This window comes from Oncorhynchus mykiss, chromosome 2, assembly GCF_057628025.1.
Source record: "Oncorhynchus mykiss isolate SJ-2025 chromosome 2, ASM5762802v1, whole genome shotgun sequence".
Lineage (NCBI taxonomy): Eukaryota > Metazoa > Chordata > Actinopteri > Salmoniformes > Salmonidae > Oncorhynchus > Oncorhynchus mykiss.
The window spans coordinates 100,661,705-100,687,994 of NC_143023.1; the positions used below are offsets into that span (position 1 = coordinate 100,661,705).

Genomic DNA, 26,290 nt, shown 5'->3' on the forward strand with positions numbered 1-26,290 from the left:
GGTTTAGGGCCTCGTGTTGAAGCTCATAGAGACCCCCAGCTGATGTACAGAACAATCTTAAAAGCATCATGAAAACCTCAAACACAATCAATTCCATTTGAATTGGTGATAATCAGTTTAAAAAAAAAATGTTTTAACCTAAGTTGCTTACCACTTTTTCCTCGTGGTTTCTTCCTTCACAGACTCCATGAAAATGTTGACCCCCTTTTTCCTTTAATACTTTAAATTAATTTTGTATATTTGTTTTCCTCGAAACAAGGGTGGCTCAACTAACCCTTTGGCTCACCTTACCCCCCCCTGTCCCTTATAGCATTGAGTAGCTGTCACTCATCCCTTCAGTGTCCACTATATTCAGCAGGAATTCACATTATGGAGTTTTCATAGCGATAGCGATCTGATGTTATAAATGACAAAAAAAAGGTATAAAGTTATACCACAACAATACTTGAAGATAACGCCTGTTTTCCAGTTGTATAGAGACTGGCAGCTTCCTTTAGGTGGAGCTCAGGACTAAGCCTGCATCTTTTTACACTTAATATTCACTAAGACTGTCACTTAATATTCACTGAGACTGTCACTTAATATTCACAGAGACTGTCACTTAATATTCACAGAGACTGTCACTTAATATTCACTGAGACTGTCACTTAATATTCACAGAGACTGTCACTTAATATTCACTGAGACTGTCACTTAATATTCACTGAGACTGTAACTTAATATTCACAGAGACTGTCACTTAATATTCACAGAGACTGTCACTTAATATTCACAGACTGTCACTTAATATTCACAGAGACTGACACTTAATATTCACAGAGACTGTCACTTAATATTCACAGAGACTGTCACTTAATATTCACAGAGACTGTCACTTAATATTCACAGAGACTGTCACTTAATATTCACAGAGACTGTCACTTAATATTCACTGAGACTGTCACTTAATATTCACTGAGACTGTCACTTAATATTCACAGAGACTGTCACTTAATATTCACAGAGACTGTCACTTAATATTCACTGAGACTGTCACTTAATATTCACAGAGACTGTCACTTAATATTCACAGAGACTGTCACTTAATATTCACTGAGACTGACACTTAATATTCACTGAGACTGTCACTTAATATTCACAGAGACTGTCACTTAATATTCACTGAGACTGACACTTAATATTCACTGAGACTGTCACTTACCCCAAATCCCCATGAATATGGCAAAGAACACCGTCCCCACGTTGTCAAACATATGTGATTGCTGATGGAAGAAAAAAACAAGAGCACGTTCATTGACTTGACCTGAAGTTCTGGTCATAAAATGAACATATCACAACAGTGTCTGTCTGTGTACAGTATCATAATCTGCACGTTGCAATTATAAAAGCCTGGACTTCTTACCCAGGAGGAGTTACACGTTGAGTTGAGTTTCCAGTAGCCACATTTCTTATCACACAGTGGACACATGATGATGTTGCCTCCAATCTCCTCACTACATATTTCTTTACTGAAACAAGATGTTATTTTATTTTAAAAAAACATGATATTCTCATAACAAACTGCAAAACATTTTTTCCAGGAAACATATACTGTATTGAGGGACGGATTCCTGGACACGGAATCCCAGACATACAGTATATTCTCCATTCAGTATGCCTTTCAGTCCAGCCAACAGCTTAACTGTGTCTGGGAAACCAGCCTTTCAGTCCAGCCAACAGCTTAACTCTGTCTGGGAAACCAGTCTTTCAGTCCAGCCAACAGCTTAACTCTGTCTGGGAAACCAGTCTTTCAGTCCAGCCAACAGCTTAACTCTGTCTGGGAAACCAGTCTTTCAGTCCAGCCAACAGCTTAACTCTGTCTGGGAAACCAGTCTTTCAGTCCAGCCAACAGCTTAACTGTGTCTGGGAAACCAGCCTTTCAGTCCAGCCAACAGCTTAACTGTGTCTGGGAAACCAGCCTTTCAGTCCAGCCAACAGCTTAACTGTGTCTGGGAAACCAGCCTTTCAGTCCAGCCAACAGCTTAACTGTGTCTGGGAAACCAGCCTTTCAGTCCAACCAACAGCTTAATTAACCTGTGTCCAATTTTTAGGCTGGGGGGGTACGGGATAGTGCCTAGGATTTTTAGGCTGGGGGGGTACGGGATAGTGCCTAGGAATTTTAGGCTGGGGGGGGGGGGGGTATTGGATAGTGCCTAGGATTTTTAGGCTGGGGTGGTACGGGATAGTGCCTAGGATTTTTAGGCTGGGGGGGGGGGGGGGGGGGTACGGGATAGTGCCTAGGATTTTTAGGTTGGGGGGATACGGGATAGTGCCTAGGATTTTTAGGCTGGGGGGGGGGTATTGGATAGTGCCTAGGATTTTTAGGCTGGGGGGGTACGGGATTGTGCCTAGGATTTTTAGGCTGGGGAGGTACGGGATAGGGCCTAGGATTTTTTGGCTGGGGTGGGTACGGGATAGTGCCTAGGATTTTTAGGCTGGGGGGGTACGGGATAGTGCCTAGGATTTTTAGGCTGTGAGTTAGGGGGTAGGGGATAGTGCCTAGGATTTTTAGGCTGTGAGTTTGGGGGTAGGGGATAGTGCCTAGGATTTTTAGGCTGTGAGTTAAGGGGTAGGGGATAGTGCCTAGGATTTTTAGGCTGTGAGTTAGGGGGTAGGGGATAGTGCCTAGGATTTTTAGGCTGTGAGTTAGGGGGTAGGGGATAGTGCCTAGGGGTTGAATTGGGATTCAGGGAACCTCACCTCCAGACGTTGTCATCGAAGGTGAACAATCCATAGAGAAAACAGATCAGGCCGACTACGGCAGCGAAGAACAGCATCTCAGTGTAGAAACCCAGCCAGGCAAAGTAGATCCCAATCTTCTCCCCGTAATACTTCCTGTTATGGGAAATATAACCAATCAAACATCTTCTCCCCGTAATACTTCCTGTTATGGGAAATATAACCAATCAAACATCTTCTCCCCGTAATAGTTCCTGTTATGGGAAATACATCACAACCAATCAAACATCTTCTCCCCGTAATACTTCCTGTTATGGGAAATACATCACAACCAATCAAACATCTTCTCCCCGTAATACTTCCTGTTATGGGAAATACAACACAACCAATCAAACATCTTCTCCCCGTAATACTTCCTGTTATGGGGAAATACAACACAACCAATCAAACAACAACAAGTCTGTTTAGTGTCTAGAAAAAAAAGGACGACGTGGAGACTTGATTCAAACAAACGCAGATAAATGACCTGTGCACTGCGCAGTTCACATTTAAAGGGGATATCTGCTTGAGCTGAAATCCTTGGAGTTAACAGGCAATGTGAGATCCGCAAACATTAGAGACACTGGCTTAAAAGTACAGTATATCAATGTGCACAGGCTGTTAATCTGAGTTGGATTGAACGTCTGGCTTGTTGTTGTGTTCTCACCGTATCAAGTTGAGAGGCTGCTCTTTGAAGAAACTGAAAAACTGGGCCCAGTGTTTGTAGAGGTTGAATCTCTCACTCTCACTGTTGGAATCCCTGGATGGTTTCCAGTATCGAGACTTTATACACACAGAGGGAGACAGACCGTTTATCATGTCATGGTCCTACTGTTCATCCTTATTCATAATATGGTTGCAAAATTCAGATAAACGCCCCCCCCCAAAAGAAAATGTATTCGTTTTTTTCTCTCCAGAAAATCCCAGTTGAAAGATTCCCAGAATCAAGAGGCAAATAAGCAGGGAATCTGGAATCCTCTCGCCAGGATTTCTGGAAAACCTGGGGATTCTGGGAAATTTACCCGGAATTGTGCAACCTTATGCCTGTTTTTATTTTTTATTTAACCTTTATTTAACTAGGCAAATCAGTTAAAAAAAATATTCTTATTTTCAATGACGGCCTATCAGGGAACAGTGGGTTAACTGCCTTGTTCAGGGGGCAGAACGAAAGATGTTTCACCTTGTCAGCTCGGGGATTCGATCTTGATGAAGTCCAACGCTCTAACCACTAGGCTACCTGCCATCCCTCCACTCTAACCACTAGGCTACCTGCCATCCCTCCACTCTAACCACTAGGCTACCTGCCATCCCTCCACTCTAACCACTACGCTACCTGCCACCCCTCCACTCTAACCACTAGACTACCTGCCCCCCCTCCACTCTAACCACTAGGCTACCTGCCGCCCCTCCACTCTAACCACTAGGCTACCTGCCGCCCCTCCACTCTAACCACTAGGCTACCTGCCGCCCCTCCACTCTAACCACTAGACTACCTGCCGCCCCTCCACTCTAACCACTAGGCTACCCTGCCGCCCCTCCACTCTAATCACTAGGCTACCTGCCGCCCCTCCACTCTAACCACTAGGCTACCTGCCGCCCCTCCACTCTAACCACTACGCTACCTGCCTCCCCTCCACTCTAACCACTAGGCTACCTGCCGCCCCTCCACTCTAACCACTAGGCTACCTGCCGCCCCTCCACTCTAACCACTAGACTACCTGCCGCCCCTCCACTCTAACCACTAGGATACCTGCCGCCCCTCCACTCTAACCACTAGGCTACCTGCCATCCCTCCACTCTAACCACTACGCTACCTGCCTCCCCTCCACTCTAACCACTAGGCTACCTGCCGCCCCTCCACTCTAACCACTAGGCTACCTGCCATCCCTCCACTCTAACCACTAGGATACCTGCCGCCCCTCCACTCTAACCACTAGGCTACCTGCCATCCCTCCACTCTAACCACTACGCTACCTGCCTCCCCTCCACTCTAACCACTAGGTTACGCTGCCGCCCCTCCACTCTAACCACTAGGCTACCTGCCATCCCTCCACTCTAACCACTAGTCTACCCTGCCGCCCCTTCACTCTAACCACTAGGCTACCTGCCGCCCCTCCACTCTAACCACTAGGATACCTGCCGCCCCTCCACTCTAACCACTAGGCTACCTGCCGCCCCTCCACTCTAACCACTAGGCTACCTGCCGCGCCCCTCCACTCTAACCACTAGGCTACCTGCCGCCCCTCCACTCTAACCACTAGGCTACCTGCCGCCCCTCCACTCTAACCACTAGGCTACCTGCCGCCCCTCCACTCTAACCACTAGGCTACCTGCCGCGCCCCTCCACTCTAACCACTAGGCTACCTGCCGCTCCTCCACTCTAACCACTAGGATACCTGCCGCCCCTCCACTCTAACCACTAGGCTACCTGCCGCCCCTCCACTCTAACCACTAGGCTACCTGCCGCGCCCCTCCACTCTAACCACTAGGCTACCTGCCGCCCCTCCACTCTAACCACTAGGCTACCTGCCGCCCCTCCACTCTAACCACTAGGCTACCTGCCGCGCCCCTCCACTCTAACCACTAGGCTACCTGCCGCTCCTCCACTCTAACCACTAGACTACCTGCCGCTCCTCCACTCTAACCACTAGACTACCTGCCGCCCCTCCACTCTAACCACTAGACTACCTGCTGCCCCTCCACTCTAACCACTAGGCTACCTGCCGCCCCTCCACTCTAACCACTAGACTACCTCCCGCCCCACAATGTGGAATGTCTCATTCCAAAAGGGGATGATAATAGGGTTCATTTTGATAAAGATACCCCCTTTTTTTTGGGGGGGGGGGGGGGGGATTACTATATGAACGACTAAATGACTATATGAACGACAGCTAAAATGACATCACAACCACTTTTCCCTACTAGGAGAGAAGGTCACTTTCAGAGTTTTTTGGGGGGGTCAATTCCATTTCAAATCCAGTCATTTCAGAAAGGAAATCAAATTCCAATTCCACATTTTTTTCTCATTGAAAAAGCAAAGACTAAAAATTGTAATTGTAATTTCAGTGTACGTCCTAAATTGTAATTGTAATTTCAGTGTACGTCCTAAATTGACAGGAATTTAAAACGGAATTGACCCCAACCCTGGTCACTGTTGGACAGTAGCCTCTTACATCATGTAGTGGGAAGGCAGACCCGTAGGTGCCGTTGTTGAGCAGGCGCTTGATGCCCTTCTTGTCCTCTCTGTCCGTCTTGTGGTAGGGACAACGGGCTAAGATGTAGTACACCTGGAGGGAGGAGAGAGAGAGAAATACATACATAGAGATTCACACTTCTACTAATAGAGGACTGTCTATTCTACAAGCCACTATACTGCCATGACTACATTCCAAATTAATTCACAAAGCCATTTTTACATTGACGGTTGCTTCACAGCCAGGAAGAAACCGTGAAGAGAGAAGTCAGAAGAGAAGTCAATTCTTCTCCTTTGATTCTCTTATACAAAAAAAACCTTTACGTTGGCCTACTTACTATCCTGTTGCGGACGGAAGGAGGGAAGAACGTCTCCTTGTCATCGATGAGGAAGAAGTCAATCTTTCCCTTGTTGAAAGGTGAGGTGAAATAGTCAGGTTCAGGATTCATAACGTGGTCCGGTAGACGGAAAGGAGTGAACAGCCAGTCCATGGGAATGTCCTGGATGAAGAACATATTAAGAAAAACAATTCTTTACTTTTAGTTGTTTTGTGCCGTCATGCCAACACCTTGTCACCACAAACATGTTTCCGGATGACAACAATGTAGTTGGCATGAACAAAAACCGTTTGAACCTACAGTCCAAAGACTGGCCAGATATTTTCTTTCAGTTCTGGTATTGGAACCAATCTGTTTTGCTTGGACCCGCCTCGCTAACCGCTAGGCTACCTGGCTGCCTACTGTACCTGGTGAACGGGGATGTCGTTTTCCTTGAAGGGAACCTTGATCTTGAGGACATCGGCGTAGGTGGCCAGAACCTCCCATGGAGCGTGGATCTTCACAAAGTATGTCTTCCTGTCATCTGACACCTGATTGGAGGAGAGAGATGGAGAAATGGAGAGATAGATAGAAGTGGAGATGGATGGACAGACAGGAAGATGGACAGACAAACAGACACAGCCTGTCAATTATTTAACCAATAGCCAAGTTTAGCTACTTAAGTTCACCTCCACCACCACAAACAAACCATTTTCCTGTACTGTGTTATAAAGTTGATAAACCAGAGTATTTCTATTGATCTATCGCCCCCCGGTGGTGAGAAAGAGTAATGGCATCCCCCTGTACAAAAACACTGCCAGGACAGTCTGTCCTTGTATACTAAATATCTCTCCCCCCAGTGGTGAGAAAGAGTAATGGCATCCCCCTGTACAAAAACACTGCCAGGACAGTCTGTCCTTGTATACTAAATATCTCTCCCCCCAGTGGTGAGAAAGAGTAATGGCATCCCCCTGTACAAAAACACTGCCAGGACAGTCTGTCCTTGTATACTAAATATCTCTCCCCCCAGTGGTGAGAAAGAGTAATGGCATCCCCCTGTACAAAAACACTGCCAGGACAGTCTGTCCTTGTATACTAAATATCTATCCCCCCAGTGGTGAGAAAGAGTAATGGCATCCCCCTGTACAAAAACACTGCCAGGACAGTCTGTCCCTGTATACTAAATATCTCTCCCCCCGGTGGTGAGAAAGAGTAATGGCATCCCCCTGTACAAAAACACTGCCAGGACAGTCTGTCCCTGTATACTAAATATCTCTTGTTTCAGACCTATATTCATTCACTAGCCTGGTCTCAGATCTGTTTATGATGCGTTGCTAACTCCTCTGGTCCGATGTTGTTAGCAACACAGACATATCTGGGACCAGGCTATTTATTCACCAGAACTTGGTTAGATGTAATCAGATAAACCTTCAGGGCAGGAATCTTACCGATTTATCCTCTGTCTCCAGCTCCAGCCCTGCTTTCTGTAGGTTAGCCTCATACTCCCTCCGCCTCTCCTGTTGACACAACATAGAAGGAAGAAAAGAGAAGAGGAGAGAGGAGCATAGAGGGGAAGAGAGGAGAGACGATAGGAGAGGAGAGAGGATATGAGAGGAGAGCGGATAGGAGAGATGATAGGATAGGAGAGGAGAGAGGATAGGATAGGAGAGGAGATATGATAGGATAGGAGAGAGGATATAAGAGGAGAGACGATAGGATAGGAGAGGAGAGACGATAGGAGAGGAGAGAGGATATGAGAGGATACCCCAACATGTCTCCCTGCTCCCCATCCCATTACCCCAACATGTCTCCCTGCTCCCCATCCCATTACCCCAACATGTCTCCCTACTCCCTATCCCATTACCCTAACATGTCCCCCTACTCCCCATCCCATTACCCCAACATGTCTCCCTGCTCCCTATCCCATTACCCCAACATGTCTCCCTACTCCCTATCCCATTACCCCAACATGTCTCCCTACTCCCCATCCCATTACCCCAACATGTCTCCCTGCTCCCCATCCCATTACCCCAACATGTCTCCCTGCTCCCCATCCCATTACCCCAACATGTCTCCCTACTCCCCATCCCATTACCCTAACATGTCTCCCTGCTCCCCATCCCATTACCCCAACATGTCTCCCTACTCCCCATCCCATTACCCTAACATGTCTCCCTGCTCCCCATCCCATTACCCCAACATGTCTCAAATCGAATCAATCACATTTTATTTGTCACATACACATGGTTAGCAGATGTTAATGTGAGTTTAGCGAAATGCTTGTGCTTCTAGTTCCGACAATGCAGTAATAACCAACAAGTAATCTAACTAACAATTCCAAAACTACTGTCTTATACACACAAGTGTAGGGGGATAAAGAATATGTACATAAAGATATATGAATGAGTGATGGTACAGAGCGGCATAGGCAAGATACAGTAGATGGTATCGAGTACAGTATATACATATGAGATGAGTATGTAAACAAAGTGGCATAGTTAAAGTGGCTAGTGATACATGTATTACATAAAGATGCAGTAGATGATATAGAGTACAGTATATACGTATGCATATGAGATGAATAATGTAGGGTATGTAAACATTATATTAGGTAGCATTGTTTAAAGTGGCTAGTGATATATTTTACATAATTTCCCATCAATTCCCATTATTAAAGTGGCTGGAGTTGAGTCAGTGTGTTGGCAGCAGCCACTCAATGTTAGTGGTGGCTGTTTAACAGTCTGATGGCCTTGAGATAGAAGCTGTTTTTCAGTCTCTCGGTCCCAGCTTTGATGCACCTGTACTGACCTCGCCTTCTGGATGATAGCGGGGTGAACAGGCAGTGGCTCGGGTGGTTGTTGTCCTTGATGATCTTTATGGCCTTCCTGTAACATCGGTTGGTGAAGGGGTCCTGGAGGGCAGGTAGTTTGCCCCCGGTGATGCGTTGTGCAGACCTCACTACCCTCTGGAGAGCCTTACGGTTGTGGGCTGAGCAGTTGCCGTACCAGAAGGTGACACAGCCCACCAGGATGCTCTCGATTGTGCATCTGTAGAAGTTTGTGAGTGCTTTTGGTGACAAGCCAAATTTCTTCAGCCTCCTGAGGTTGTTCATGAAGAACAAGGAACACACCAGGCAGGTCCGAGATACTGTTGTGAAGAAGTTTAAAGCCGGATTTGGATACAAAAAGATTTCCCAAGCTTTAAACATCCCAAGGAGCACTGTGCAAGCGATAATATTGAAATGGAAGGAGTATCAGACCACTGCAAATCTACCAAGACCTGGCCGTCCCTCTAAACTTTCAGCTCATACAAGGAGAAGACTGATCAGAGATGCAGCCAAGAGGCCCATGATCACTCTGGATTAACTGCAGAGATCTACAGCTGAGGTGGGAGACTCTGTCCATAGGACAACAATCAGTCATATATTGCACAAATCTGGCCTTTATGGAAGAGTGGCAAGAAGAAAGCCATTTCTTAAAGATATCCATAAAAAGTGTCGTTTAAAGTTTGCCATAAGCCACCTGGGAGACACACCAAACATGTGGAAGAAGGTGCTCTGGTCAGATGAAACCAAAATTGAACTTTTTGGCAACAATGCAAAACGTTATGTTTGGCGTAAAAGCAACACAGCTGAACACACCATCCCCACTGTCAAACATGGTGGTGGCAGCATCATGGTTTGGGCCTGCTTTTCTTCAGCAGGGACAGGGAAGATGGTTAAAATTGATGGGAAGATGGATGGAGCCAAATACAGGACCATTCTGGAAGAAAACCTGATGGAGTCTGCAAAAGACCTGAGACTGGGACGGAGATTTGTCTTCCAACAAGACAATGATCCAAAACATAAAGCAAAATCTACAATGGAATGGTTCAAAAATAAACATATCCAGGTGTTAGAATGGCCAAGTCAAAGTCCAGACCTGAATCCAATCGAGAATCTGTGGAAAGAACTGAAAACTGCTGTTCACAAATGCTCTCCATCCAACCTCACTGAGCTCGAGCAAGACATCCTGGTCCGTGACGGGGCTGGTTTTCTTTTTGTAATCCGTGATTGACTGTAGACCCTGCCACATACCTATTGCGTCTGAGCCGTTGAATTGAGATTCTACTTTGTCTCTATACTGACGCTTAGCTTGTTTGATTGTCTTACGGAGGGAATAGCTACACTGTTTGTATTCGGTCATGTTTCCGGTCACCTTGCCCTGATTAAAAGCAGTGGTTCGCGCTTTCAGTTTCACGCGAATGCTGCCATCAATCCACGGTTTCTGGTTTGGGAATGTTTTAATCGTTGCTATGGGAACGACATCTTCAACGCACGTTCTAATGAACTCGCACACCGAATCAGCGTATTCGTCAATGTTGTTGTCTGACGCAATACGAAACATATCCCAGTCCACGTGATGGAAGCAGTCTTGGAGTGTGGAATCAGATTGGTCGGACCAGCGTTGGAGCTTCTTGTTTTAGTTTCTGTCTGTAGACAGGGATCAACAAAATGGAGTCGTGGTCAGCTTTTCCGAAAGGAGGGCGGGGCAGGGCCTTATATGCGTCGCGGAAGTTAGAATAGCAATGATCCAAGGTTTTGCCAGGTCTGGTTGCGCAATCGATATGCTGATACAATTTAGGGAGTCTTGTTTTCAGATTAGCCTTGTTAAAATCACCAGATACAATGAATGCAGCCTCAGGATGTATGGATTCCAGTTTGCAAAGAGTCAAATAAAGTTTGTTCAGAGCCATCGATGTGTCTGCTTGGGGGGGAATATATACGGCTGTGATTGTAATCGAAGAGAATTCCCTTGGTAGATAATGCGGTCAACATTTGATTGTGAGGAATTCTAAATCAGGTGAACAGAAGGACTTGAGTTCCTGTATGTTGTTGTGGCCACACCACGTCCCGTTAACCATGAAGCATACGCCCCCGCCCCTCTTCTTACCAGAAAGATGTTTGTTTCTGTCGGCGCGATGCGTGGAGAAACCAGCTGGCTGCACCGACTCCGATAGCGTCTCTCCGGTGAGCCATGTTTCCGTGAAGCAAAGAACGTCAGTCTCTGATGTCCCTCTGGAATGCTACCCTTGCTCGGATTTCATCAACCTTGTTGTCAAGAGACTGGACATTGGCGAGAAGTATACTAGGGAGTTGTGCACGATGTGCCCGTCTCCGGAGTCTGACCAGAAGACCGCCTCGTTTCCCTCTTTTACGGAGTCGTTTTTTTGGGTCGTCGGCTGGGATCCATTCCGTTGTCCTGGTTGAAAGGCAGAACACAGAATCCGCTTCACGAAAGTCATATTCTTGGTTGTACTGATGGTGAGTTGACGCTGCTCTTATATTCAGTAGTTCTTCTCGACTGTATGTAATGAAACCTAAGATGACCTGGGGTACTAATGTAAGAAATAACACGTAAAAAAACAAAAACTGCATAGTTTCCTAGGAACGCGAAGCGAGACGGCCATCTCTGTCGGCGCCGGAAATCACAACAACATTTGATACGTTTATAAAAGGCCTTTCCCCTCCCTGGTTGTGCCCCTACCAGAAGACCCACCCATTGGTTGCTCCCCTCACAGAAGACGCAGCCATTGGTTGCTCCCCTCCCAGAAGACCCTCTCTATAAACCGTCTGATCATGATGCTTACTAGTACCAGCTACACGTTTTAGAAATATTTGCAAATGTATTAAAAATAAAAAACAAATACATTATATACATCATTATTCAGACCCTTCGCTATTTAGACTCGAAATCAATCCTGTTTCCATTGATCAACGTTGAGATGTTTCTACAACTTGATTGGAGTCCACCTGTGGTCAATTCAATTGATTGGACATGATTTGGAAAGGCACACACCTGTCTTTATAAGGTCCCACAGTTGACAGTGTATGTCAGAGCAAAAACCAAGCCATGAGGTCGAAGGAATTGTCCGTAGAGTTCCCGAGACAGGATTATGTCGAGGCACAGATCTGGGGAAGGGTACCAAAATATTTCTGCAGCATTGAAGGTCCTCAAGAACAAAGTGGCCTCCATAATTATTAAATGAAGAAGTTTGGAACCACCAAAACCTTTCCTAGAGCAGGCTGCCCGGCCAAACTGAGCAATCAGAGGATAAGGGCCTTGGTCAGGGAGGTAACCAAGAACCCGATGGTCACTCTGACAGAGCTCTTTGCAGCACTCCACCAATCAGGCCTTTATGATAGAGTGGCCAGACAGTAGCCCCTCCTCAGTAAAAGGCACATGACAGCCTGCTTTATTTGCTAATAAGGCACCCAAAGGACTCTCAGACCATGAGAAACAAGATTGAACCCTTTGGCCTGAATGCCAAACGTCACGTCTGGAGGAAACCTGACACCATCCCTACGGTGAAGCATGGTGGTGGCAGCATCATGCTGTGGGGATGTTTTTCAGCGGCAGGGACTGGGAGACTAGGGAAAGATGAACGAAGCAAAGTACAAAGAGATCCTTGATGAAAACCTGCTCCAGAGTGCTCAGGATCTCAGACTGGGGCGAAGATTCACCTTCCAACAGGACAACGACCCTAAGCACACAGCCAAGACAACACATGAGTGGCTTCGGGACAAGTCTCTGAATGTCCTTGAGTGGCTAAACCAGAGCCCGGACTAGAACCCGGTCAAACATCGCTGGAGAGACCCTGAAAATAGCTGCGCAGCAACGCTCCCCATCCAACCTGACAGAGCTTGAGAGAATCTGCAGAGAAGAATGGGAGAAACTCCACAAATACAGGTGTGCCAAGCTTGTAGTGTCATACCCAAGAAGACTCAAGGCTGTAATCGCTGCCAAAGGTGCTTCAACAAAGTACTGAGTAAAGTGGCTCAATACTAAATGTGATATTTCTGTTTGTTTTTTTATACATTTGCTAAAATTTAAAAAAACGTTTTTTGCTTTTTCATTATGCGGCATTGTGTGTAGATTGATGAGGGAAAAATACTATTTGATCAATTTTATAATAAGGATGTAATATAACAAAATCAAGGGGTCTGAATACTTGCCGAATGCACTGTATATCATTATACACCACTTTATCATGTGGACTCTGTGTACAGGAAGCTTCACCTCAAAATGGCTACTTCTCCCACACAGCATGCAAATAGTACTCAAATATACTTAAATAACAAAGTTACCAAGGAAACTAAGGGTCAATTCAAGGCTAACTCAAAGCAGGAGGCAGATGATAAGGACAGTCCATTCCATGGGGCTCAGTCACTGGTTAGGAATGAGGAACTATAGGTACTGTAGCTTAGCTTAGCTTAAATGTTTCATCTTGTTTCAAGGTATTTGTGTCATGCAGTTTATTTCTGAAATATGAACACTATCAACAGTCAGTGCTTGCTATTATGAACAGCGTGGCAAGAGACGTACCTAGCTGGTGCTGACAAGTGAGGTGAGTCAAGTGAAGTGAGTCAAGTAAAGTGAGTCAAGTGAAGTGAGTCAAGTAAAGTGAGTCAAGTGAAGTGTGTCAAGTGAAGTGAGTCAAGTAAAGTGAAGTGAGCCAAGTGAGTCAAGTGAAGTGAGTCAAGTAAAAATGAGTCAAGTGAAGGAAGAGTGCTATGTATTACAGCATCCTGAATTATGTTCATGCATCTTATTCACCCTGTACTTTTACTACAGAGCCATGTAGCCGGATTAAACCAGAACGAACTCTGAACTAACTCACAACGGAATGGAGCATTCAGTCAGGTTTTACCCAGGCGGTGTCCTGTGCCCAGAAACCAGTATTAAGTATCACTGAGAATTCCCATGAAACCCCTACGATGACAATGCACTTGACAACTATTTGCAGTAGAAGGAAGTGTAGTTGATAGTGAGGTGTGTTTCTGTAGGTTGTATTTTACCTGTTTCCTCTCTCCGTCTCGGTCATCCACATAGGACAGGACGAAGTCAATCCTCCTCTTTCCATCCCGGAAGAACACAGAGTCTTTACTCTGCTGATGCTTGTCAACCTGGGAGGAGACAGACAACACACACACACAGACAAACAGTCAACACACCGTCAACACACAGTCAACCACAGTCAACACACACCAATACACAGTCAACCACAGTCAACACACACCAATACACAGTCAACACACAAACACAGTCAGCTGACATTCCCAGATATAGGGCCCGTTTCCCAGACATAGATTAAGCCTAGAACTGGAATAAATAGCTATGTAAATGGAGTCTCTGTCTGGGAAATTTGGTCCATGAAGTACACCACCACACAGGAAAGCCTTGGATGCCTTGAAATGCAAACAGCCTTCAGTTCACTCCAACTTCAAGGTTTGAGTATCTCTCTACACAGGCGTTTCAAGGTAGAACCACAGCTGAAGACATTCTTGGAAAAAGCCAGACCTCTGAACCGAGCTATCCCCAGCACAGCAACGCCACTGCAAATCAATACTGTCACTGTAACAAGATACATGGAACCAAGATGAAGAATCACACACAGCATCACAGTATTACCTCCCCTGCAGAGCCGGAGCCGGATGATGAGGACATGCAAGTAGCAGGAGCAACGCAATTCAACCACGGCTGAAATGTTCTATGTTCCATTAAGCATAGTTACATTGAGCTTATCAGGAGGTCTGAATCTTGTTTTATCCACATTAGAACTGACCAGAGTTTTGTCATTATCTTAATACACTGAGTCATGGTCTGGTCATTATCTTAAAACATTGATTTTGGTCTGGTCATTATCTTAATACACTGAGTCATGGTCTGGTCATTATCTTAAAACATTGATTTTGGTCTGGTCATTCATTATGTTAATACACTGAGTCATGGCCTGGGTCTTCAGTAATCTCGGTTAACCCAGAAATAAAATCGTACAGAATTTGTTTACGTAGTATGTCCACGAGAGGTTAGGTCTTGAAAGGTTGGGTCTTAGTCTGGATCTCAAAGACTTCTGTCATGATTATAGGTTGGGCCTGTGTCTCAAGGACATCGGTCTTGACTCTATCTCTGGTTAGTTAACAGATTACAGTAGCCTCTGTCCAAGACGGCACACAGAGCATTCCCACTGGGCACACCATGTCATTTCAACGTGGATAATATTTGGTTGAGATTACAAACTCTATGCACCCACTCATAAAGAGAGCCAAAAGTTAGTTGAATTTCCTATGTTTTGTCACTATACTTTCAACCATCTTAAAAACAACAAAATTCCAATGGAAAAAATAGCATCTGATTGTTGGTTTTAGTTCACCGAAATGTCTATAACTGCTAGGGGTGTGCCGAGTAGTCGGACAAAATGAGTATCGCAACGGATATGGGATTTTTTTTTGGATACGCTTAAGATCCGAGTATATTTTGTAATTATCTGTGATCGTAAAAATACATTTAAAATAAGTTATTTTCGGGTGCCAGCAAGCATCTTTCTCACGTCAGTCAGTCCCAGAGTTTCTAAAGTGTACTGTACTGTCTTTGAGTCAGTCATGTGCGAAGTTCTACGTGCTCTAGATAACTTAACTGGCTAGTTTGCCTGTCTGTAAAGAGATGGGCGGGTTGTCCGTTGATCCTGCCGCTCTGATTGGATAGAGTGAAGCTGTATTTCTCTGTCCACTCGCTTCATCATTTCGATCACTTTTCCTCGTGTGTTTTCAGTCTGATCATTTAGATTGTTGCTGCCTGCTAGTATGATAAATCACAAGGTGAGGATGTTTGTTATCAAGCGATCAATGTGCATAATATCTAACAAGTGGGGCAAAGGGTAGGGGAAAATATATGAAACCTCTGACTGAGTGACAGCAAACTTCGCTGCCCGCTGCAAATTGAGGACACACAGACACAACACTCCGCACACGGCTCCTAATCCGCAGCTTTTTTTTTTTGCAGTGAGAATGTGAAACTGTCAATTTCTGGAAACGATTATGAATACCAGCATAGCCATGTCGGCACAGGAGCTGATTGTGGACTACCGGAAACAAAGGGCCTAGCACGCCCCGTTCACATTGTAGTAGTGGAGTGGGTTGAGAGCTTCAAGTTGCTCGGTGTCCAGATCACTAAGGAACTGTCATGGTCCAAATACATCAAGATAGTCGTGAAGAGGGCACGACAACACATTTTCCCCCTCAGGAGACTGAAAAGATTTGGCACGGGTCCTCAGATCTTCCTTAAAGTCCTTCCGCTGCACCATTGAGAGCATCTTGACTGGCTGCATCACCGCTTGGTATGGCGACTGCTCGGCATCCAACCACAAGGCGCTACAGAGGGTGGTGCGTACATCATTGGGGCCCGAGTTCCCTACGACCCAGGACCTCTATACCAGGCGGTGTCAGAGGAAGGCCATGAAAATAGTCAAAGATGTCAGCCACCCTAGTCATAGACTGTTCTCTCTGCTACCGCACGGCAAGCATAGCAATGTACCACGTCTGGAATCAACAGGACCCTGAACAGCTTCTACCCCCAAGCCATAAGACTGCTAAATAAAATCTAAAAAATCTAAGTTTATTTGTCACGTGCGCCGAATAGAACAGGTAATACCTTACAGTGAAATGCTTACTTACAGGCTCTAACCAACAGTGCAAAAAAGGTATTAGGTGAACAATAGGTAAGTAAAGAAATAAAACAACAGTAGAAAGACAGTGAAAAATAACAGTAGTGAGGCTATATACAGTAGAGAGGCTCTATACAGTAGAGATGTTATATACAGTAGAGAGGCTATATACAGTAGAGAGGCTATATACAGTAGAGAGGCTATATACAGTAGTGAGGCTATATACAGTAGAGAGGCTATATACAGTAGAGATGTTATATACAGTAGAGAGGCTATATACAGTAGAGAGGTTATATACAATTGAGGGGCTATATACAGTAGAGAGGCTATAAACAGTAGAGAGGCTATATACAGTAGAGAGGCTATATACAGTAGAGAGGCTATATACAGTAGAGAGGCTATATACAGTAGTGAGTATATATACAGTAGAGAGGTTATATACAGTAGTGAGGCTATATACAGTAGTGAGGATATATACAGTAGAGAGGTTATTTACAGTAGTCAGGCTATATACAGTAGAGAGGCTATATACAGTAGAGAGGCTATATACAGTAGAGAGGTTATATACAGTAGAGAGGCTATATACAGTAGAGAGGTTATATACAATTGAGGGGCTATATACAGTAGAGAGGCTATAAACAGTAGAGAGGCTATATACAGTAGAGAGGCTATATACAGTAGAGAGGCTATATACAGTAGTGAGGATATATACAGTAGAGAGGTTATATACAGTAGAGAGGCTATATACAGTAGAGAGGCTATATACAGTAGAGAGGCTATATACAGTAGAGAGGTTATATACAGTAGAGAGACTATATACAGTAGAGAGGCTATATACAGTAGAGAGGCTATAAACAGTAGTGAGGCTATAAACAGTAGAGAGGCTATAAACAGTAGTGAGGCTATATACAGTAGCGAGGCTATATACAGTAGAGAGGCTATAAACAGTAGAGAGGCTATAAAAGTAGCTACATACAGACACCGGTTAGTCTGGCTGATTGAGGTAGTATGTACATGTAGATATGATTAAAGTGAGAGTAGCAGTAGCGTAAAAGAGGGGTTGGCGGGTGGCAGGACACAATGCAGATAGCCCGGTTAGCCAATGTGCGGGTGCACTGGTTGATTGAGGTAGTATGTACATAAATGTATAGTTAGTGACTGTGCATATATGATAAACAGAGAGTAGCAGCAGCGTAAAAGAGGGGTTGGAGGGGGGAGGCACAAAATGCAAATAGTCCGGGTAGCCATTTGTTTACCTGTTCAGGAGTCTTATGGCTTGGGGGTAAAAACTGTTGAGAAGCCTTTTGTAATAGACTTGGCACTCCGGTACCGCTTGCCATGCGGTAGTAGAGAGAACAGTCTCTGACTGGGGTGGCTGGGGTCTTGTGTAGAGGTCCTGGATGGCAGGCAGCATAGCCCCAGTGATGTATGGGGCCATACGCACTACCTTCTGTAGTGCCTTGCAATTGGCCGAGCAATTGTCGTACCAGTGATGCAACCAGTACTATCGATGTTGCAGCTGTAGAACCTTTTGAGGATCTGAGGACCCATTCCAAATCTTTTTAGTTTCCTGAGGGGAAATAGGCTTTGTTGTGCCCTCTTCACGACGGTCTTGGTGTGTTTGGACCATTCTAGTTTGTTGGTGATGTGGACACCGAGGAACTTGAAGCTCTCAACCTGCTCCACTACAGCCCCGTCGATGAGAATGGGTGCGTGCTCGGTCCTCCTTTTCCTGTAGTCCACAATCATCTCGTTAGTCTTGGTTACGCTGGGGGATAGGTTGTTATTCTGGCACCACCCGGCCAGGTCTCTGACCTCCTCCCTATAGGCTGTCTCGTCGTTGTCGGTGATCAGGCCTAACACTGTTTTTTTTTTAAAATGTTATAATATGTTTATTATTTTCCAATAAAAAATAAAATAAAAAAGACAGCAATACAAACAATGACATTCATTGTACTGTTGAATGGGATGGCCAATTTAGAGGACAAAACTAAACTTAACTCACACATACACAAAATAAAACTAAATCCTATTAGGTGGTACATGTATAAGAAGACAGCATATAGTCATTACAAGCAGTGTAGTTAAGGCCAAAATAAATATTGAGTGGAGTACAGCACAGAGTACCACTGTTGGGTCATCTGCAAACTTAATGATGGTGTTGGAGTCGTGCCTGGCCATGCAGTCATGGGTGAACAGGGAGTACAGGAGGGGACTGAGCATGCACCCCTGAGGGGCTCCATTGCTGAAGATCAGCGTGGCAGATGTGTTGCCACCTGGAGGCGGCCTGTCAGGAAGTCCAGGATCTAGTTGCAGTGGGAGGTGTTTAGTCCCAGAGTCCTTAGCTTAGTAATGAGCTTTGAGGGTACTATGGTGTTGAACGCTGAGCTGAGGTCAATGAATAGCATTCTCACGTAGGTGTTTTCTTTTGTCCAGGTGGGAAAGGGCAGTGTGGAGTGTGATTGATATTGCATCATCTGTGGATCTGTTGTGGCGGTATGCAATTTGGAGTGGGTCTAGGGTTTCTGGGTTAATGGTGTTGATGTGAGCCATGACCAGTCTTTCAAAGCACTTCATGGCTACAGACGTGAGTGCTACGGGTCGGTAGTCATTTAGGCAGGTTGTCTTTGTGTTCTTGGGCACAGGGACTATGATGGTCTGCTTTAAACATGTTGGTATTACAGACTCAATCAGGGACATGTTGAAAATGTCAGTGAAGACACCTGCCGGTTGGTCAGCACATACAGCAGATGCTATACTACAGGACTGTTTAATCCGTCCTGGTAATCCGTCTGGCCCGCAGCCTTGTGAATGTTGAACTGTTTAAAGGTCTTACTCATGTCGTCTACGGAGAGCGTGATCACACAGTCGCCCGGAACAGCTGATGCTCTCATGCATGTCTCAGTGTTGCTTGCCTCGAAGCGAGCATAGAAGTGATTTAGCTCGTCTGGTAGGCCCGTGTCACTGGGCAGCTTGCGGCTGTGCTTCCCTTTGTAGTCTGTAATAGTTTGCAAGCCCTGCCACATAAGACGAGCGTATTGACGCGTTGCCAGTTTGATGGTTCGTCGGAGGGCATAGCAGGATTTCTTATAAGCTTCCGGGTTAGAGTCCCGCACCTTGAAAGCGGCAGCTCTACACTTTAGCTCAGTGCGAATGTTGCCTGTAATCCATGACTTCTGGTTGGGGTATGTACGTACAGTCACTGTGGTTACGACGTCCTCGATGCACTTATTGATGAAGTGAATGGCTGATGTGGTGGACTCCTCAATGCCATCGGAGGAATCCCGGAACATATTCCAGTCTGTGCTAGCAAAACAGTCCTGTAGTATAGCATCTGCTTCACCTGACCACTTCTTTATTGACAGAGTGCTTGTATTCACTGGTGCTTCCTGCTTTAATTTTTGCTTGTAAGCAGGAATCAGGAGGATAGAATTGTGGTCGGATTTACCAAATGGATGGCGAGGGAGAGCTTTGTACGCTTCTCTGTGTGTGGAGTACAGGTGATCTAGAATTGTTTTTCCTCTGGTTGCACATTTAACATGTTGATAGAAATTAGGTAGAACTGATTTAAGTTTCCCTGCATTAAAGTCTCCGGCCACTAGGAGTGCCGCCTCTGGGTGAGCGGTTTCCCGTTTGCCTGTCTAGTTGTTATGTTGTAATCATGTTATGTTGTAGCTGCGTCTCTTCCTCTTGCCAATAAGTGGGATGTTGGCCTTGTTATTTTGACTCATCACGTACGCTGCTATTACTGGTTTTTGTCTATCTTGTTGCCTAGTTACTATTTCCCTACCTATTGTGAGCTCCAAAAGTAAGAGAAGAAAGGTGACACATTTTTTGTTGTTTTGGCTCTGTACTCCAGCACTTTGGACTTGAAATGATACTATGAGGTTAAAGTGCAGACTGTCAGCTTTAATTTGAGGGTATTGACCCTTTTTGCACTAACCTTTCTTTGACTCATGTTTATTTATTTATTTTATTTCACCTTTATTTAACCAGGTAGGCTAGTTGAGAACACCTTTATTGAACCAGGTAGGCTAGTTGAGAACACCTTTATTTAACCAGGTAGGCTAGTTGAGAACACCTTTATTTAACCAGGTAGGCTAGTTGAGAACACCTTTATTGAACTAGGTAGGCTAGTTGAGAACACCTTTATTTAACCAGGTAGGCCGGTTGAGAACACCTTTATTTAACCAGGTAGGCTAGTTGAGAACACCTTTATTTAACCAGGTAGGCCAGTTGAGAACACCTTTATTTAACCAGGTAGGCTAGTTGAGAACACCTTTATTTAACCAGGTAGGCTAGTTGAGAACACCTTTATTTAACCAGGTAGGTTAGTTGAGAACACCTTTATTTAACCAGGTAGGCCGGTTGAGAACACCTTTATTTAACCAGGTAGGCTAGTTGAGAACACCTTTATTTAACCAGGTAGGCTAGTTGAGAACACCTTTATTTAACCAGGTAGGCTAGTTGAGAACACCTTTATTTAACCAGGTAGGCTAGTTGAGAACACCTTTATTTAACCAGGTAGGCCGGTTGAGAACACCTTTATTTAACCAGGTAGGCTAGTTGAGAACACCTTTATTTAACCAGGTAGGCCGGTTGAGAACAAGTTCTCATTTACAACCCGCGACCTGGCCAAGATAAAGCAAAGCAGTACGACAAAAACAACAACAACAACAGAGTTACACCTAAACAAACGTACAGTCAATAACACAAAAGAAAAGAAACATAGAAATGTACAGTGTAAATGTAGAAGAGTAGGGAAGTAAAGGCAATAAATAGGCCCTAGAGGCGAAAATAATTACAATTTAGCCATTAACACTGGAGTGATGGATGCGCATATGATGATGTGCAAGTAGAGATACTGGGGTGCAAAAGAGCAAGAGGGTAAGTAATAATGTGGGGATGAGGTAGTCGGGTGGGCTATTTACAGATGGGCATTTATAGTGACAGTAACGGGTACAGTGATCGGTAAGCTGCTCTGACTCATCGCATACGCTGCTGCTACTGTTTACCTTCTTTGTTCCTAGTTACATGTCTCACGGTTAGTCCTCACCCGTTGTTTACCAAGCATGTTGATGAACAACATTTGATTCTACAGTTGTATTTTTTGTTATTTAGAAACCGGAGCAGTTATTTTTTTTGGAACACTGTCATGGGACAAATGAACCACCTCAATGGGTTATGGTTATGGTTAGTGGCCGACCCAGTAAAGCCTGCAGCTCTTCCCATTCATTTTAAATGCATGATTGGGATTCTTACTTCACCCGTACCCCCCAACCCCCATATCCCTTGTAACGCACCAGGGCCTATGTACTTTCCACTGTCTGACACGCACGCACGCACGCACGCACGCACACACACACACACACACACGCACGCACGCACGCACGCACACACGCACGCACGCACACACAGGAAGCCATGTTGAGAAAGAGACCTGTTCCCTGTTCATTGCTGCTACAGCTGTTCATATACCTATAAATAACTAACTGCACCCTGCATATTCTAGAACCGGCCTAGCTGACATTGCTACAGTAGCTGTCTGGCCCATAGCTGCTCTTAGAATTAACACAACATAAAACACTGGGCGTAGTCGTCCCCCCAACACACTAGGTCCAGTCCCACTCTCTGTACCCCCTTACCCCTAAAAAAAAATAGACAGGACTCTAACTGCAGTAGTATTAGCACATCATAAAACTAGACAGGACTCTAGCTATAGTAGAATGATCACAACATAAAAAAACAGGACAGGATTAGCTGCCGAGCGAATGCTCACAACCAAAACTAGACAGGACTCTAGCTGCAGTAGAATGATCACGACAAAACAACTAGACAGGACTTTAGCTGTAGTAGAACAATCACAACAAAACAACTAGACAGGACTCTAGCTGTAGTAGAACAATCACAACATAAAAAAACTAGACAGGATTAGCTGCCGAGCGAATGCTCACAACCAAAACTAGACAGGACTCTAGCTGCAGTATAATGATCACAACATAAAAACTAGACAGGACTCTAGCAGCAGTAGAATGATCACAACATAAAACTAGACAGGACTCTAGCTGCAGTAGAATGATAACATAAAAAACTAGGCAGGACTCGCTGCAGTAGAATGATCACAACATAAAACTAGACAGGACTCTAGCAGCAGTAGAATGATCACAACATAAAACTAGACAGGACTCTAGCTGCAGTAGAATGATAACATAAAACACTAGACAGGATTAGCTGCAGTTGAATGATCACAACATAAAAAACTAGACAGGACTCTAGCTACAGTAAAACGATCACAAAATAAAAACTAGACAGGATTCACAGCAGTAGAATGATTACAACATAAAAACTAGACAGGATTCACTGCAGTAGAATGATCACAACATAACAACTAGACAGGACTCTAGCTACAGTAGAATGATAACATAAAAAACTAGACAGGACTCGCTGCAGTAGAATGATAACATAAAAAACTAGACAGGACTCGCTGCAGTAGAACAATCACAACATAAAAAACTAGACAGGATTCGCTGCAGTAGAATGATGACAACATAACAACTAGACAGGATTAGCTGGAGTTGAATGATTACAACAAAAACTAGACAGGACTCTAGCTGCAGTAAAACAATCCCAACATAAAAAACTAGACAGGACTCTAGCTGCAGTAGAATGATCACAACATAAACACTAGACAGGATTCGCTGCAGTAGAATGAGACAACATAAAACACTAGACAGGATTCTAGCTACAGTAAAACGATCACAACATAAAAACTAGACAGGATTCACTGCAGTAGAATGATTACAACATAAAAACTAGACAGGATTCACTGCAGTAGAATGATCACAATATAACAACTAGACAGGATTAGCTGGAGTTGAATGATTACAAAAAAACTAGACAGGACTCTAGCTACAGTAAAACGATCACAACATAAAAACTAGACAGGATTCACTGCAGTAGAATGATTACAACATAAAAACTAGACAGGATTCACTGCAGTAGAATGATCACAATATAACAACTAGACAGGATTAGCTGGAGTTGAATGATTACAACAAAAACTAGACAGGACTCTAGCTACAGTAAAACGATCACAACATAAACAACTAGACAGGATTAGCTGCAGTAGAATGATTACAACATAAAAACTAGACAGGATTCACTGCAGTAGAATGATTACAACATAAACAACTAGACAGGATTCACTGAAGTAGAATGATTACAACATAACAACTAGACAGGATTCACTGCAGTAGAATGATGACAACATAACAACTAGACAGGATTAGCTGGAGTTGAATGATTACAACAAAAACTAGACAGGACTCTAGCTGCAGTAAAACAATCACAACAAGCACTATAGGCATAGCAGTCCCCACACCCTAGACCTCTCACAAACCTCTCACAAACACATTGTTCTGTCCTGTTTGACCAGTAGCTACGAAGGGGGAGGGCGTGCGAATAGAAGAGCACTTTACCTCCTCTTCCATGGCCCTCTCTCCGAATAGTATGTCTGCCAAGCATCAGCTGTGACTCCCGCTATGTCTGCAATGAGTTGAAAGGCAGCAGGGCCTTTTACACAGCCAGAGTGGTTGCTTCCTCCCCGCGTGCACGGACGGACAAGCCCCTAACTCACTTATTTCCTCTCTCTACTCCCTCTCTCCTTTACTCCCTCGTTCACAGGGGGGGAGAGGGGCTTCATCCAGTCCAGTTGCAGCCCAGGACAAGCCCACACTCGCTCAGACATCCAGAGGAAAGAGGGATGAGAGAGAGGAGGGGGAGAGAGAGAGCAGAGGCGAGAGAGAGCCAGTGAGAGGAGAGAGAGAAAGAGAGAGAGAGAGAGAGAGAGAGCAGAGGAGGGAGAGAGAGGGGGAGAGCGAGAGAGAGAGAGAGACAGAGAGAGAGAGAGAGAGCCAGTGAGAGGAGAGAGAGAGAGAGAGAGAGAGAGAGAGAGAGAGAGAGAGAGAGAGAGAGCAGAGGAGGGAGAGAGAGGGGGAGAGCGAGAGAGAGAGACAGAGGAGGCTCCTAGATGACGTCAGCATATCAGCAGCAGAGCCTCCTGTCTGCCAGTAACCCACTAATGTAATGGTTGAGTTCCTGCCAGACTACAATTGTAGACATTTGTCAGATTTTACATTGGCTGGATAGGTATTTAACATATCAGCTAACCACAACATACATTCAGAAAGTATTAAGACCCCTTCACCTTTTTCCACATTTTGTTACGTTACATCCTTATTCTAAAATTGATTGACTAAATACAAGTTTTTCCTCATCAGTACACGCTCAATACTCCATAGTGAAAAAACTAAAATACCTTATTTACATAAGTATTCAGACCCTTTGCTATGAGACTCGATAATTGAGCTCAGGTGCATCCTGTTTCCATTAATTATCCTTGAGATGTTTTCTACAACTTGATTGGAGTCCAACTGTGGTAAATTCAATTGTTTGAACATGATTTGGAAAGGCACACACCTGTCTATATAAGGTCCCACAGTTGTCTATATAAGGTCCCACAGTTGTCTATATAAGGTCCCACAGTTGTCTATATAAGGTCCCACAGTTGACGATGCATGTCAGAGCAAAAACCAAGCCTGTCTATCTATATAAGGTCCCACAGTTGTCTATATAAGGTCCCACAGTTGACGGTGCATGTCAGAGCAAAAACCAAGCCTGTCTATATAAGGTCCCACAGTTGTCTATATAAGGTCCCACAGTTGTCTATATAAGGTCCCACAGTTGTCTATATAAGGTCCCACAGTTGTCTATAGAAGGTCCCACGGTTGACGGTGCATGTCAGAGAAATGTGCTGATGCCGGACTGCACAGTCGATGAAGCGGCATGCAATCATTGTCTGATACAGTGCAACACAAGTCGACCAATAACAGCTCTTTGTTTCAACACCAGGGGAGAACACCAGGAAGTGATGTCATAACAGGGGCAGAATGTAGCTAAGACGTCAGGGAGTATCTTAATGTAGAGAATGAAGAGAGTACAGAGTTGTGAGGCTATAGAGGTATGACAAATGCATTGCGACTTCTCTGATTTCCTCAATGCATTTAAAAAAATTAGCTATAATTTTATGAAACATCCATTCACTACATTCCCCTGATGATAGAAAGCAGAGGATCCCAACAGGGCATCAAAACAGAAAGCCATTTTGTTTTCTTGGAGAAAAAAAAACTTGAATCACGTTGAGCACTGCAAAAATAACCTAGAGTTTCTAGAACTCACTGACAACTCTGTCTGACAACATTCAGAGATACATGTTGCTGACAAAGCAATTCAAGGAGCCTATATCCGACACTATAGTACACAATGAACACAAACACTATGGCTATTCATCGTTCAACCAAATCAATACAAACAAACCTTAAGCCCTGAAAACAACACCAGAGAACAAAGTACAGACAGCCGCAGCATGATAACATCAGACTACTGTTTCTGTAATTGACTGGGCCATGTGTCATGTAATCTACAGATGAACCCTGAGGAGTGTCAACAAACCATACACTCGTGAAGAAACCAATGTGTTATA

At 44.6% G+C, this 26,290-nt stretch overlaps 1 protein-coding gene across 4 annotated transcripts in view; it reads right to left on the minus strand.

Moving 5' to 3' along the window:
* The window catches only part of LOC110502607 (anoctamin-5), a 95,727-nt gene that overhangs the window by 19,318 nt on the left and 50,119 nt on the right, over positions 1–26,290 (minus strand). For 3 of the 4 annotated variants that reach the window (XM_090214240.1, XM_090214256.1, XM_090214247.1), the window contains exons 3-11: positions 14,105–14,212; positions 7,716–7,784; positions 6,696–6,818; positions 6,289–6,450; positions 5,931–6,044; positions 3,425–3,540; positions 2,740–2,874; positions 1,403–1,508; positions 1,202–1,262 (exon numbers count right to left, since the gene is read on the minus strand). In XM_090214240.1, the coding sequence (XP_090070366.1) occupies positions 1,202–1,262; positions 1,403–1,508; positions 2,740–2,874; positions 3,425–3,540; positions 5,931–6,044; positions 6,289–6,450; positions 6,696–6,818; positions 7,716–7,784; positions 14,105–14,212 (994 nt within the window). Of the gene's footprint in view, positions 1–1,201; positions 1,263–1,402; positions 1,509–2,739; positions 2,875–3,424; positions 3,541–5,930; positions 6,045–6,288; positions 6,451–6,695; positions 6,819–7,715; positions 7,785–14,104; positions 14,213–24,227; positions 24,508–26,290 lie in introns of those variants that run through there. The other variant, XM_090214241.1, reaches the window with a different exon arrangement.